Here is a 13,770-nt window from a genome sequence, read left to right on the forward strand (position 1 = left end):
TTGTGTGTAAAATGTGTGATAGTTTGTGTGATTGGTACACACTTTGAAAGGCATTGAACTAGGCAATATTTTGTCTCTCTCTCTCTCTCTCTCTCTCTCTCTCTCTCATTGGCAGTCAGACGAGTACATATTCGTAATACCATAGCAATTGCAAAGAAAACTGATTGGAGATTGTGCGCAGGAGTTTTAAAATCCAAAACGAACAAACCCTTCCCAACTACTATTTTAATTCAACCCTCAACACGGTGCCATAGCTTCAACATCTCCTACCAAACATTAGTAAAATACAAACTTTTGAGCATAATCCCAAACTTATAAACATCACCTTGAGACAATTTTCAAAAAAAAATAAAAAAACCTTGAGACAGAACCCAGTTCACTACAATGTCAGACCTGCTCATGACTCCCTTACTACCAATAGCATTACGTTAGAAGTTAGAACACAAGACATTCGAAACAAAGTTCTAGTACTTCCACCCAGTTGATTTGTTTTTAGGTATCCTTCAACGTTTTTTTGGGGTAAAAAGATGAGCTTGAGATTGGTGGTATTCTTCCATGTTGCCCCTGGCCGAACCTACAAACTAGTATTTCTCTCTCAAGCTCACTACACACACCACACAAAAATTTATATTTCTCTCTTAGTCCAAAAGATCCTTGTAAACAAAAAACGGAGCCCAATCCTGACCCATGCCAAATTCCACAGTTCCGCACCAAGCAACACCCCATTTATGCCGGTTCTGCCACTGTTTTCTCCTCCTCCATCCCCCACACACCTGCAAAACAACGTCACACTTTCAGCACCAAGAACCCTACTCGTTAACCGCATAGCAGCAGAGAGTGCTTTACATACAGTCCCTGTGAAAAGTTTCTCATCTTCCTAGGTAGAACTGTAACCGTTTTCCATCAATTTTCAAGCTGGATTGCTTGATCGTTTTCCATCCAATCTTCTCATTTCTTTTAGCACATCAGTTGCCACCTAATAGGCTAATTGCATAGTGTATCCTCCAGTTCTTGTACATCGCTGCTAAAAAATTAAGAAAAAAAGAAGTGACCTAATCAACATAAACAATCCAAGAAATAGGTTAATGTGGTTTTCAAATCCAGGGAATGGATCAAAATTAAAGGCACTGACGGGAGATTTGTTCTTGAGGATGCCAGAGAGAGAATTGTATTAATCTCTTTACGGATCAGAACCATTGCCATTTGTGACTGCTACATATTGAGACAATGACAAATAAGTATGTGGCGCCTGCCAACCATCCGTCATAGAAGAAAAGAAAAGCAAACAGAAAATGGAAAGCCATTTACCTTTGCAAAACGAGTCACAGCATTAAGGCATTTTGAGAATACTGACTTGACTGCTACAAACATGGATTGTTGTTCAGTAATTTGGCCTATACATGGAAATTATGCCTTCACACTTCAATTAAAAGAAACAAACACTTAAACTGTATGCACTAGAAAGAGAATATAACATTTTTTGCATGATCTTACTGTTGTTTGTATGATTGCTGAGACAAAAAAGATTACATGTTGCCGATTGGTCTGATTTTCATGCAGCGGTTCCACCGACTGGCAATGTCACGCCATGCAATTATTTAAAGGGGGTATCAAGCCAAGGAAATGCATTGTGGGTCTTTTAGTAGTAGCTATCGACATTCTTGAAAATAAGACAGACACCTTCGTCTTTCTAATGTAGAACAGGAAGATATAGGCATAGATATAGAAAGATCAATGTAACATCGACTCCAGGAAATACCAAACATGCTGGTTTTGAAGAGGTAGACGAATTTGATAATTCTGATATGCGTCCTACACTGGAGGTTAACTTAATGCAAATAATCTCAAGTACGAATCTAGCTCCTGTCGTTAAACAAAAAGGTGCAACCATTAAACATAATCCGGAAAGAATGTGCATATATTGGGGTTCAATGTTTGGCGATGTATGGTGATGTCATGAACTACATAAGCTATAGGGAAACCATCAGCCAAGCATCGTATACGGGTTCAATGTTTGTTGTGCCAGAAATAGCCAATAAAGTGGGATGGTCGTAAGGTCAAGCTTTGTCTTGCTTGCATAGAAAACAAAGGATATGACGTCATTCATGATGATTGATACAACTATCAGCCGTGTTGCTTTTGTTTTAACTTTCACTCTTATCCTGGTCCATGTGAAATATACCCCGTCTTAGACCACTTTCTCGGGGCCCACAACTCTAGATGACTCTTTCCTCTATCTCTATTAATCTATCATCTTCGCAATGCAATTTCAGAACAGGTCAATTCAAATTTAACTTTACTGAAACCACCAATCATCCAAGTGTAAGCCCTCATGATTTCCATGGGCAACCTCATCTACCAATTCTGTTTTTTGGGTGCCGAAATAGGTCATCTATCATTTCAACTGAATCATCAACTTTTCAATCTTCTTGGTTTGCTCTTTACCGCACAAAGTGACCGTAGAACTTGGATATGCAATCGTATCATGATAACTATCTCTCGTCCTTATTGCAGCTTAATCAAGGTTAACGCAAGAAGATGGAGAATCAATATAAGGCTCCACCCACAATAAGACTTTATGAATCTTTACTTGCACGTTGCACTTGTAAATTTATCCACTTATGACTTATCAATGGGACTCTCTCAGTCATATAGGATTAACAAGCTTCCTCTTACAAAAACCTAGGCCGTAAACCCTAAAGTTTAGACCGTACACCCTATATCATAGGAAGTAGATGTTAGCGGACATTGTGAACCTTATAAAGTTACAAAATGAATTCATGTTTTGCCTAATAATGACTTGTACTTCGGACAGTGTGACCCTTATTTGCTTGTTTCTTTTTGCTAAGCATGCTCTGCTTAACAAAATGAAGCTGAACTGTTTCTCTTTCCAACGTCGCAAAAACATACATCTCTTTTTAACATTTTCTTTCAAGGACAATTTGAGTAAAAATGGCTGTTTTTAAGTAAACAAATATGTCCATTTACTATTCTTTCTTGACCCAAGAATTCCACCATGCCTACAATTGTCTGCCTTGTTTCTACGTTTTCTCCTTGGCCAATCTTCATTCTAAGCTTAACTAAGTGAGACGTTGTCTTCATGCAACTAAACCCTAAGTTCATCAAGAAAAAGTAGAGAGAGTGGTGCATGGATTTTCTTCGTTGTCTCAGCCCTCAGGGATGGCACTCATCTAAAAAACCAATACAGGAACGATCATCTTACTCAGAATTTGTCAAAAAGGCTTTGTTTTTTAATTGTCAAAGACGGAGACATTTTTCCCTTGCAGAACGTGATAGACACTACAAAAGCTAAAGACTTTACTCCTTCAAAAACCAGTCAATCCCAAAGCTAATTGTAGTTTTAAAACTTCATGGCAAACATATATTCTCAAGTCTCAACGACCTAAAATCTGAAAAGGCAAAAAAAGATCAAGCATATCAAACAAAATGTGGAAACTCGTGAGTAACATATAATGTAATGTAATGTGCTTCAAAAAAAAAACATATAATGTAATGAAATGTCAGCTCTTTAAGTTTTGAACCAAACAAAAAGAATGGTGCAACTCTTGTTGACCAACCTTCAACATTTTTTACGATACCTGTCCATTTTTTTCTCCTCATGTCTTGAGCCCAAAAAGAAGAAGAAAATATATGCTTCTCCACTTCAATTTGCTTTCCTGTTGTTACCTTTTCCGCTTTCTCCTACCCAACACATTCCAACTTCCAAAAAAAAATTTAAAAAGAAAAAAAAGGAACATAGCTGGAACAGAACTCAAATGGCACTTAAAAGTGAAAAGAAGAATCGGAAACAGAAGGAAAGTAGCACAACTAAATGAATTCACCAGTGTTAATCTTTGTGTGTAGTTGAACCGACCAGGCTAAGCAATCTTGACAAGTAACTAAGTAAGTATGAAGCCTTTAATATTCCATAGCATCAAAACCTTACATGGTGTATTCATGAGAATTCACATCTTATAATCAATGCCAAGTAGGCACCAACCTAATATGAATGGAAAGTAATCTATAGTTTACACCAGTCACTTCTGATTACATCATATAAATACCTCCTTATCAAGAAGCATGTACAACAGAATCTGCGGCAAAAATACTACAAATTGGGCAATTGGCTATAGGGCTAATATGCTTTTAGAAATAACAGAAGTCAAGAAACATGATTAGGAAAAACTTTCATCTTGTTGGCAATGTTGTTTTACATGGATATAATGAAGTAACCAAAAGAAGTTGTTTGGCAAAACTTTTTTTTTTTTTTTTTGCATTTCTAAATCCTTATTTTATACAGAAATGAATTACTCTAACAAAGAGGAAGTTCTTCTTAAGGAGAAATGATTTTAAATTACTCTCGATTAACATGTTCACCGGATAAATAGCAACTGATACTCCCTCATCGCCCAAAAACTGTGACACAATATTTTAAGTGTACTAAATGTTTCAATGAAACAATGGAACCACCACCCAAAAGAAATTAAATCAAACAGTTAGTGCACATGACATTCCATCAATGGAATGACCCTTGCTTCGTTTAATCCAATTGCAAATCCAAAAGGCCTAGAAACATTGAGGGATGCAAATAACACCTCCCAACAGGGGAACAATTGCCATGAATTGTGACAGTAAGACTGTTCATGAATTAGAGCATTCATAAGCAATTGGCATGAATTGGATTTTCTATAAGGGGAGGTCGCTGTCATTGAAGCATTTTATCAAACAGTTAGTGGGCAAAATTATAAGAAAGGACTTGGTTCATATGTTTGCATTGCATGAGGGATTTGTTGCCTTCATCATAAAACAATGGGGAAACATAAAAAGCAAATTAATGGTGAAATTTAAGCAAGAACAACCATCTTCCCGTTGAATTGACTGTGAAGCAAAAATACTTCACTCGTGAAAAATGGATGCACGAACGAAGCAGAGGGAGGTTCTTCCACCCACAGGATTCATCAGAACCACCGTGGGCAAACGGCATACTGCCCTGTTCAGGGCGAAGTTATTGAATCTACAGGAATGAAAAATGTAATCATTCCCCATTGCCGGTCACAGATTTGCAAGATATTGCATACCACTTGCACGAAACAGATGCTGTCCGTAGAGGAATTACAGTAATTTCAAACTTTCGAATATTGGGGCTGCGGGAAGTGTTGAAATCAGCACATGGGATGCTGAAGTGTGGCTCCAATTCTCTCATTGGTCAAAGATTGGATAAAGATGGGCAGCCTTTCTTGACAATGGAAAGATCAGCTATGTGTTGTTGAAGATTGGCAAAGATTTGGAAAATCTTAGGCGTGGATACTGGAGTCAACGCCACAAGCGTAGCATTTAAACCACGGTTTGGGTTTTGCCTATAAATTGGGAGCTTTGCTCCATGGTTTTGAATCTCTCTTGAGTGAGAGACCAGAGAGGAGAGTGAGGTAGTGTAGAGAGAGTAGAGCAACGTGAGGGCTCCTCCTTCGGGAGGGAGCCGAGCTCATCCTAGGAGGCTCTGTCAAAAAGAGAATGATAGAGCATCTGAAAATCAGAGAGAGTTTGAGAGCAGCATATGTATGCATTTGTATCAGTCTATGAGTGAGTGTGAGTTTGAGTGATTTTGTAATCCTCCTCTTCCTCTATAATAGAAATTCGTCGGCCCTCTCCCGTGGACGTACCCGATTTTGGGGAACCACGTAAATCTTTGTCTCTGTGTTTGTGTGTGTGTTTGTGTTCTGATTTTTTTTTGGTCCTTAGTTTCCGCAACAATTGGTATCAGAGCGCCGGGTTCGGGCTGCGGACATCATCGGAGGAGCACGGACAGCACGATCGGAAGAAAGCACGGAGCATGGCCTAAGCTGGGTTCTCGGTTGAGCCGTCTGAAAACTCAATCGGACCAGTAAGGGTTGTGCACCTCACTGAGACGAGTCTATAGGAGGTGACGGGGTCGAGTTTCGTCACCGGATGAAGGCTCGGGAGCCATTCGATCGCTGTGGGCGGAGTCGGCGACGGGCAGAGAGGCTGTTTTGAAAAGCCCGATATTGTGGTTGCTCGAATTGAAGGTTGGAGCACAGGGTCGGATGGGGCTTGAAGAGACGATCACAACGGTGGTCGGAACGTCGCCGGAGGTGGCCGGAGGAGCGAGCACGCGCCGGTCAAAGGTGGGGCGTGCGAAGCGCGTCAGATCTGCGCGCGCGCGTGGATAGCGCACGCTGGCACGCGGAGAGCACACGCTGGCGTGTGGAGAGCGTGTGCCGGTCAACGCCACATGGGCGGTCAACGCTGACTAGGCGATGAGTCAGCGGCCCAGTAAGCAGCCACGTCAGCGACCACGTGGCGGTGCCACGTCAGCAGGAATGTCCCATTTTGGTGACACGTCAGCAGGTCAACGCTGACATGGCAGTCCAGTCAGCGGTACAGTTGCTGGTCAATGGTCAAACTGCCAGTTTTGGTTTTTTGCGATTTCGGGGCCATTCGGACTCCGTTTTTCGCGTATGATTAGTCGATTTTGACTATCTCGACGTTCCGGACGCAACCGCGGGCTCCATTTTCGGATTGGGGGCTCCTAGGCCGGTGCGAGCGCTTAGCGGAGCAGACTTGCAGAGATCGGAGGTTGATCGAGGCAAACATGCGCGGAGCTAGTGAGCAAGGATACACTCGGGTTGGTAGTGACACAGGCGCTCACTAGTGCATTGGTTTGCGGAGATGATTGACAGTGATCGGAAGCAGTCTGGTTCAATCGGATTTTGTGCTCTGTGATTGGGCACGGTGCGTTCGGGGTTCAGTCGCGGAAGATCTGGTCTTGCAAGGAGACACTCGGTCAGTTGGTAGATACACTTCCGGTGTGGGGGTGGTGAAACTTCTGATGGCTAGCAGTGACACAGGCGCTTGACTAGAGGGGCAGAACGGGATTGACGAACGCGGATTACAGCATCCAGGGGGTGATGCGGGCGCTCAAGCAGCAGAGGAGCGCGGATAGAAATGGACTTTGCTGCGGACATCTCGGGATTGGGATGTGGAGCATTCGGGTTTTGGATGCGGAGCACTCGGTTGAGGGGGTGCAATGTATCGGCGGTGTTGCCGATATGAGTCACGGATATCTAGCTGGGTTGTTTTAGCCTCCTCGTAGGTGATGTGTGAGATTATCTGGCGAGTGGAGCCTCTGGTGTGAGCAGGGGATAGCTGTGGTGCTAGAGTGGCGGATTGCAGTCGGACAACGCTGCGGATTCAACGATTACCCCACTCGGGTGTAGGGGGTGATTGGTATCATTGTTGCGGAAACTAAGGACCAAAAAAAAATCAGAACACAAACACACACACAAACACAGAGACAAAGATTTACGTGGTTCCCCAAAATCGGGTACGTCCACGGGAGAGGGCCGACGAATTTCTATTATAGAGGAAGAGGAGGATTACAAAATCACTCAAACTCACACTCACTCATAGACTGATACAAATGCATACATATGCTGCTCTCAAACTCTCTCTGATTTTCAGATGCTCTATCATTCTCTTTTTGACAGAGCCTCCTAGGATGAGCTCGGCTCCCTCCCGAAGGAGGAGCCCTCACGTTGCTCTACTCTCTCTACACTACCTCACTCTCCTCTCTGGTCTCTCACTCAAGAGAGATTCAAAACCATGGAGCAAAGCTCCCAATTTATAGGCAAAACCCAAACCGTGGTTTAAATGCTACGCTTGTGGCATTGACTCCAGTATCCACGCCTAAGATTTTCCAAATCTTTGCCAATCTTCAACAACACATAGCTGATCTTTCCATTGTCAAGAAAGGCTGCCCATCTTTATCCAATCTTTGACCAATGAGAGAATTGGAGCCACACTTCAGCAGCCCATGTGCTGATTTCAACAATCTCCACCTTGACGACAATTCTCCAAAGGTCCGATGCTGCCCCCAAATACAATCCAAAATCAGAACAAACAGACTCTCTACAAACTCGAACAAACAAAGAGAGACAAGAGAGCAAACTATAGAAGCAAACAACAGTGCTCTCAAAACAGAACAAACAAACAGACTGACTGCAGATAACAGATGCTCTTAACAAATTCAGAATACCGGAACAAACCAACAGAAGAGCCAGATTTCCGAAGTCTTCGAGTAAACTTCAGAACAGATTCGGACAAGTCGTGCGACAACTCAAAAGTCCCGGCAACAGATTCATATACAAATTCAGATGCTTGACCCACATCAAGCCAAATGCTCAACCTCGATTGAGCCAGGCGCCCCAGAGGCGCATGCACCCCGAAGGTGCTTAACATTGAATCAGGTGGACTGAGCTTGAACCACCATCAAACTCACTCCCAATAACTTCAGCGGACAGATCTGCAGTAGATTCAAAATCAAATTCCCCAATAACGGTGGCAGCTCCACCTTCAGCTTTACTCACACACACACAGTGCACACACTGCACTTTTCATACAACAAGGGGAAGTGATCCCCTGTGGTCACACCCACCCACTAAGGGTGTACCCCAACAGGAAGACACAGTTTAAGATTGAACTTACTAAGTATTTTTTTGGCAGCGGGAACATTGGCAGTCAGTACGGTTCCCGGGACCTTAGTGTTGGCGAATGTCGGCGGGTTAGTGTTCCCGGATGTCGGTGGGTTAGGGTCTTTGTAACAAGTCGGACGTCGAAGGTTGGAGATGAAGTTGGAAGGGAGTCAGAGAGAGTGTGCATTGAAGCTGTTGAACCATTAGAGGGAAATAGTTTTTTTTTTTTTTTCAATATTGTATACATAAGTGGGGTTGGTGGGGCAAGTTAGTGAGTTAGTCCATAAGGGTTCAGAGACTATTCATAGCTCTAAACCCACAAACTGCCCACAGCAGGGCTCGAACCTTGGTCTCCCACAAGGGAGCCATTTGTTAGTTGAATGTGTCGTTTGGGGTGGTGGTAAGGAAACAGTTTAGAGCATCTCCAATCAAACTCTATATTGATGGTAAGGAAACCGTTTGAATAAATCAGTACTGATGTACATGGTACTCAAAAATGTTGAAAAAAATGCTATGTTGAAAAAAAAATGCTTCTCTTGAAATTCTCCTACCATTAGCTGATGAGTCATGGCTAGTTTCGCAAGGCAAATGTTGGATTAATGCAAGATGAACAACTTTAGTACTTTAATTTCCTTCAGAAGAGCAATGGAAAATTTGAGAGCATAGCATCATCGTATGAAAATTGTTGAATGATTCAAGAGATCATACAAAAGAAGTAAACTTGTAATTTATTTTGTTTGGTTGGAAAATTTAAAAGGGCTGAGCTTTTTACAGATGATTTTTTAAACTCTTTTCAAGCTTCTTCTAGTATCTGCACTGAAGCGGAAGCTCTCCAACTTTCATCTAGTTAGAAGTGGAAGTCATGCGTTGGACAAGAGATGCATTGTGGAGCCAAATTTTTTTTTTTTTGATCAACAAAACTATGCCAACAAGGCTACAGAAAAGGAGGAGACTCTCTGCTAACAACAGAAGAAATAAACGACGGGGGCGCAGCCACCCAATTTAAAGGAAGCAAATTCCTAATTGCCTTAGTGGCTACAAAATGAGCTAGCTGATTACCAGTCCTCTTCACCCAAGAAAAACTCAGCCCAACATATTGCCTAAACTGCCTGATATCCGATACCAAAGACATCACTTCCCAAGGCGGAACCAACTCAGACACACTTAACTTGATAGCTTGTTGGTTATCCGATTCAATGCAAGCATTAGAAATCCCAAGAGCTCCAGCCATTTCGCAAGCCAGCCGAATAGCAAGCAGTTCTCCCTGTAGCGGACTGGTTACCGATGTTCTACCAACTCTGCCATCCACTAGATCTCCTTTCCAATCCCGCAGAACTGAGACAACCGCTGCTTCTCCCCTTTGGCTCATTACTGCAGCATCGCAATTGAACTTGTAACATCCCTGATCCGGAGCCCTCCAATGAGAATAACTGTCCTCAAAAGAAGGGTTATCCATATGGATACTAGGTGGGATCCTAATTTCTGAGAATTCACAGAGACATTGAAGAGCTCTCCTAACAGTTTTCTCAGGAATTATAGGATCAGAGTTGAAAATGAACTCATTACGGGTCTTCCAAATAAACTGTTACTGCATTACCTAAGAATTGACATAACTCTTTTCCTTTCAAATTTTCCACAACCTGAGACGTCCACCTCTGAATCGAAGAAGAGTTCTCCTGATTTAGATTAAGATGGATATTACAACCAAACCACACTGCTCGAACCCATTGGCAATTAAAAATCAGATGTTCAATTGCTTCATCCGTATCCCCACAAATAGGACAGACTTTTGATACACCACACCTTCTACGAACCAGATTTTCCTTAGTAGCAAGGCTATTACTACACGCTCTCCACCAAAAATGTCGCATCTTATGAGGAATGTCCAATTTCCAAATAATATCCCACATATTTTTATTAGGAACAAAAGAAGACGAGGGAATACTACTAAGAGGAAAAAGAGCTTGATAAGCAACTCTGTAACCTGATTTTACTGTATAAACACCAGTAGAAGAAAAATGCCAAACCAGAACATCTTCCCTAAGAAATAAGGAAATAGGGATAGAAGTAATGGCCTGAATTTCTTCAGCAGAGACCACCAAATTTAGTCTCTCCTTTTTCCAACAACCCCTCTCTTTATCAATGATGTCTGCTACCCATTCGATGCTACTTCCCACAGGCTTCTGAGTGGCTACTTTGAACTGTGGAAGAGAAGGAATCCACTTGTTGTCCCAGAATTTAATCTGGCTCCCCCCCTGGACTTGCCACCTTAAACCTTTAGCCAGAGTCTCTCTCCCATGTAAATGCTAAGCCAGACCCAAGAGGCTCTACTCCCCTTAACTGCCTCAAGAAACGAACTGTTAGGGAAATAAAGACCCTTAAGAATTTTTGCCCAATAAGCATTTGGATTCTTAAGCAACCTCCAGCTTTGACGAGCTAGAAGAGCTTCATTCATTGCTCTGAAATTTCTGAATCCCATCCCCCCTTCCTCCTTAGGACGAGTCATACACTCCCAACTCTTCCAATGTATGCCTTTCTTCTCTGGATCCCCTTTCCACCAAAAGTTGGAGACTATCGAATTGAGCTTATCACAGATACTCTTTGGTAGAAGAAAGCAAGACATGGCATAACTAGGAATTGCTTGGACCACAGACTTAATCATAATTTCTTTGCCCCCTTGAGACATTTGGGAGCACTTCCAACCTTGCATTTTATAAAGAGCACGTTCCACAAGATAAAGATAGGCATCAGCTTTGGATTTGCCCCAAAAGGAGGGCAGCCCCAAATATTTGGAGTCCAGTTTCATCGAAGGAATATCAAAAAAATCACAGACCAATTGTTTATCATTTGCATTTAAATTAGAAGAGAATGCAATACCTGACTTATCAAAATTGATCCTTTGTCCTGATGCCATACCATAATTCTTCAGAATAGCCTTAAGAGCTTTACAATACTGCATTTCTGCTTTGAGGAAAAGAATGGCATCATCTGCGAAGAAAACATGAGACAATTGAGGGCAGTTACGCGCCATCTTGATCCCCACAAGAGCTTTGTTCCTGCAGGCCTTTGAAAGCAATCGGGACAACACATCTTTCACAATGACAAATAAATAGGGGGATAAAGGATCTCCTTGACGAATTCCCCTTCTTGGCCTGATCTTCACTCTAGCTTCTCCATTAATGCACACATTAAAACTGACAGTTGAGATGCACTGAACCACCCACTGAACCCACTTTTGATGAAATCCCATCTTTACCAGCAATGCTTCCACAAAATCCCATTCCACCCTATCATATGCTTTATTGAAGTCTAACTTGACAGCCATAAACCCATCCTGCCCTTTCTTCTTCATCTTCAGAAAATGGAACGCCTCATGAGCCACTATAACATTATCCTGAATCATCCTGCCAGGTACAAAAGCAGACTGGTTTGGGGTGATAACCTTTATAAGAATACTCTTAAGCCTATTAGCCATCACCTTAGAAATCACTTTCATGGAGAAGTTGCATAAGCTAATCGGTCTGAACTGACCCAATGATTCAGGAAACATAACCTTGGGAATCAGAACTATATTAGTATTATTTAACTCCTTCAACATGAACCCATTAGAAAAGAAACGCTTCACTGCCTTACACACTCCTTCCCCTACCTTACCCCAATAGGTCTGAAAGAAAAATCCCGGATATCCATCCGGTCCCGGAGCTTTAAGGGAACCCAATTCGAATGCAGCATGTTTAATCTCCTCCACTGACACTTCTCTTACCAAATCACGATTCATCTCGTCTGTAATACATCTATCCACCACATAAAGCACATCTGAAAACTCTCTAATTCCTGAACGGTCGAACAAATTTGAGAAATATTCAGAGATTAAGCCATTAATACCATCCTCATCCTGGATCCAGTCTCCTCTATCAGATTTAAGCATCAAAATTTGATTACGTTGCCTCCTCTGGTTGATAGTAGCATGAAAAAACGCAGAATTTTTATCTCCGTAAGAAAGCCAATTCACTCTAGACCGTTGATGAAGAGCCATCTCCTCTCGCAATGAAAGAATCTCAATCTCCTTCAAAATCTCCTTTTCTCTAAGAAAATTTTCCTGTGAAAAAGGGAGAATTTGAATAGCTTTGAGATTACTCTGTAAAAGCTTCAACTTCAACTTATCTTTGCCAAAAACCTGCCTGCTCCATTCCAACAAAGCTGCTTTGCATTTCTTTAATTTTTGAACTAAACCAAATAAATCAGAGCCTCCTTGATGAAAGTCCCATGCCCTGGTAACCACTTGCCCACAATCCGAATGGGTAGTCCACTTCGATTCAAACTTAAAATTAAAAGGAACTTTCTTTAAAGGAACACTACATTTGATCAGAAGAGGGCAATGATCCGAGCCCACCCGGAGTTCATGCATGACTTGCGAAAGAGGAAATAAATTGCGCCAAGCCACAGAAGCCAAAGCTCTATCTAAACGAATACGGATGTTATTCTCCCCTCCTTGATTGTTAGACCAAGTATAGCAAGGCCCCTTGAATTCTAGATCCATAAATTCACACTCTGAAATCATACTATGAAATTGATCCAGTCTACCCCTGCTGCATGGGTTTCCACCTTGCTTTTCAGCTTGGGATCCACAATCATTAAGGTCTCCAACACACAGCCATGGATAAATATTCTCTCTAGCAACCATCTTCAAACTATTCCAAAATTCCAATCTATGATTCCAAATAGGAGGAGCATAAACAAAGGTAACTAACCACGGAGAGCTAACACGAGGCCATTTAACTACACATCTAAACATATTTTTAGATTTAAAACGAACATCCAAAATTACCTCATCAGACCACCAAAGAGCAAGTCCACCTGAGGTACCATCCGGGTCAACGTAGCACCCATTATTGAAACGGAGACTCCTCCTTATTTTTTCTAGTGTCACCCTCTTATTTTTTGTCTCCATGAGGAATACCACTAGAGGACGATGAGCTATACATAGCCCTCGTAAGATCTGGAATGTCAGGGGTCGCCCTATCCCCTGAACATTCCAGCTGAGCATCACCATTGCACCCGTGGCTGTTCAAGGCCAGCCACCAACGCCCCTTCATCATTCTGAATTGAACCCCCAGAAGCAGAGATCTCAGGCCCAATAACTCCCTCATGATCAGACTCCCCTGATTTATCCCCTTCTCTCACTTCTACATCCACCAAATCAACATCGCACAAAATCGGGATCTTATTCCAGCCTTTGTTGATGTTTCTGCCTGCCCTACCTCCTCGTCTACCCCTTCCC

The 13,770-nt window shown here is 42.2% G+C and overlaps 1 protein-coding gene and 1 long non-coding RNA gene across 2 annotated transcripts; both read right to left on the reverse strand.

Moving 5' to 3' along the window:
- Positions 1-251: 251 nt before the first annotated feature.
- LOC131322051 (uncharacterized) lies at positions 252-8,703 on the reverse strand. The gene is made up of 4 exons (XR_009198678.1): positions 8,503-8,703; positions 3,600-5,014; positions 851-1,690; positions 252-773 (listed from the first exon to the last, which is right to left on the reverse strand). It is a non-coding gene; the product is annotated as an uncharacterized LOC131322051 (long non-coding RNA).
- Positions 8,704-9,423: 720 nt separating this feature from the next.
- LOC131323922 (uncharacterized) lies at positions 9,424-13,379 on the reverse strand. Its single transcript, XM_058355756.1, has 4 exons — positions 13,318-13,379; positions 10,807-13,198; positions 10,087-10,690; positions 9,424-9,971 (listed from the first exon to the last, which is right to left on the reverse strand). Exons 1-4 carry the CDS (start codon positions 13,377-13,379, stop codon positions 9,424-9,426), a joined length of 3,606 nt encoding a protein of 1,201 aa, XP_058211739.1.
- Positions 13,380-13,770: the final 391 nt, after the last annotated feature.

Source organism: Rhododendron vialii, chromosome 4a, assembly GCF_030253575.1.
Source record: "Rhododendron vialii isolate Sample 1 chromosome 4a, ASM3025357v1".
Taxonomy (NCBI): Eukaryota; Viridiplantae; Streptophyta; class Magnoliopsida; order Ericales; family Ericaceae; genus Rhododendron; species Rhododendron vialii.

What these genes read in the sequence shown, in the direction of transcription:
- LOC131323922 (XM_058355756.1), bottom strand. Translation starts at nt 13,379, where the DNA reads ATGGGTGCTACGTTGACCCGGATGGTACCTCAGGTGGACTTGCTCTTT. An exon ending in CTCTTTGGTGGTCTGATGAG is followed by an intron (nt 13,199 to 13,317) that starts GTAATTTTGGAT and finishes TTGGAATCATAG; the next exon opens with ATTGGAATTTTGGAATAGTT. An exon ending in AGGGGAGTAGAGCCTCTTGG is followed by an intron (nt 10,691 to 10,806) that starts GTCTGGCTTAGC and finishes TCTCTTCCACAG; the next exon opens with TTCAAAGTAGCCACTCAGAA.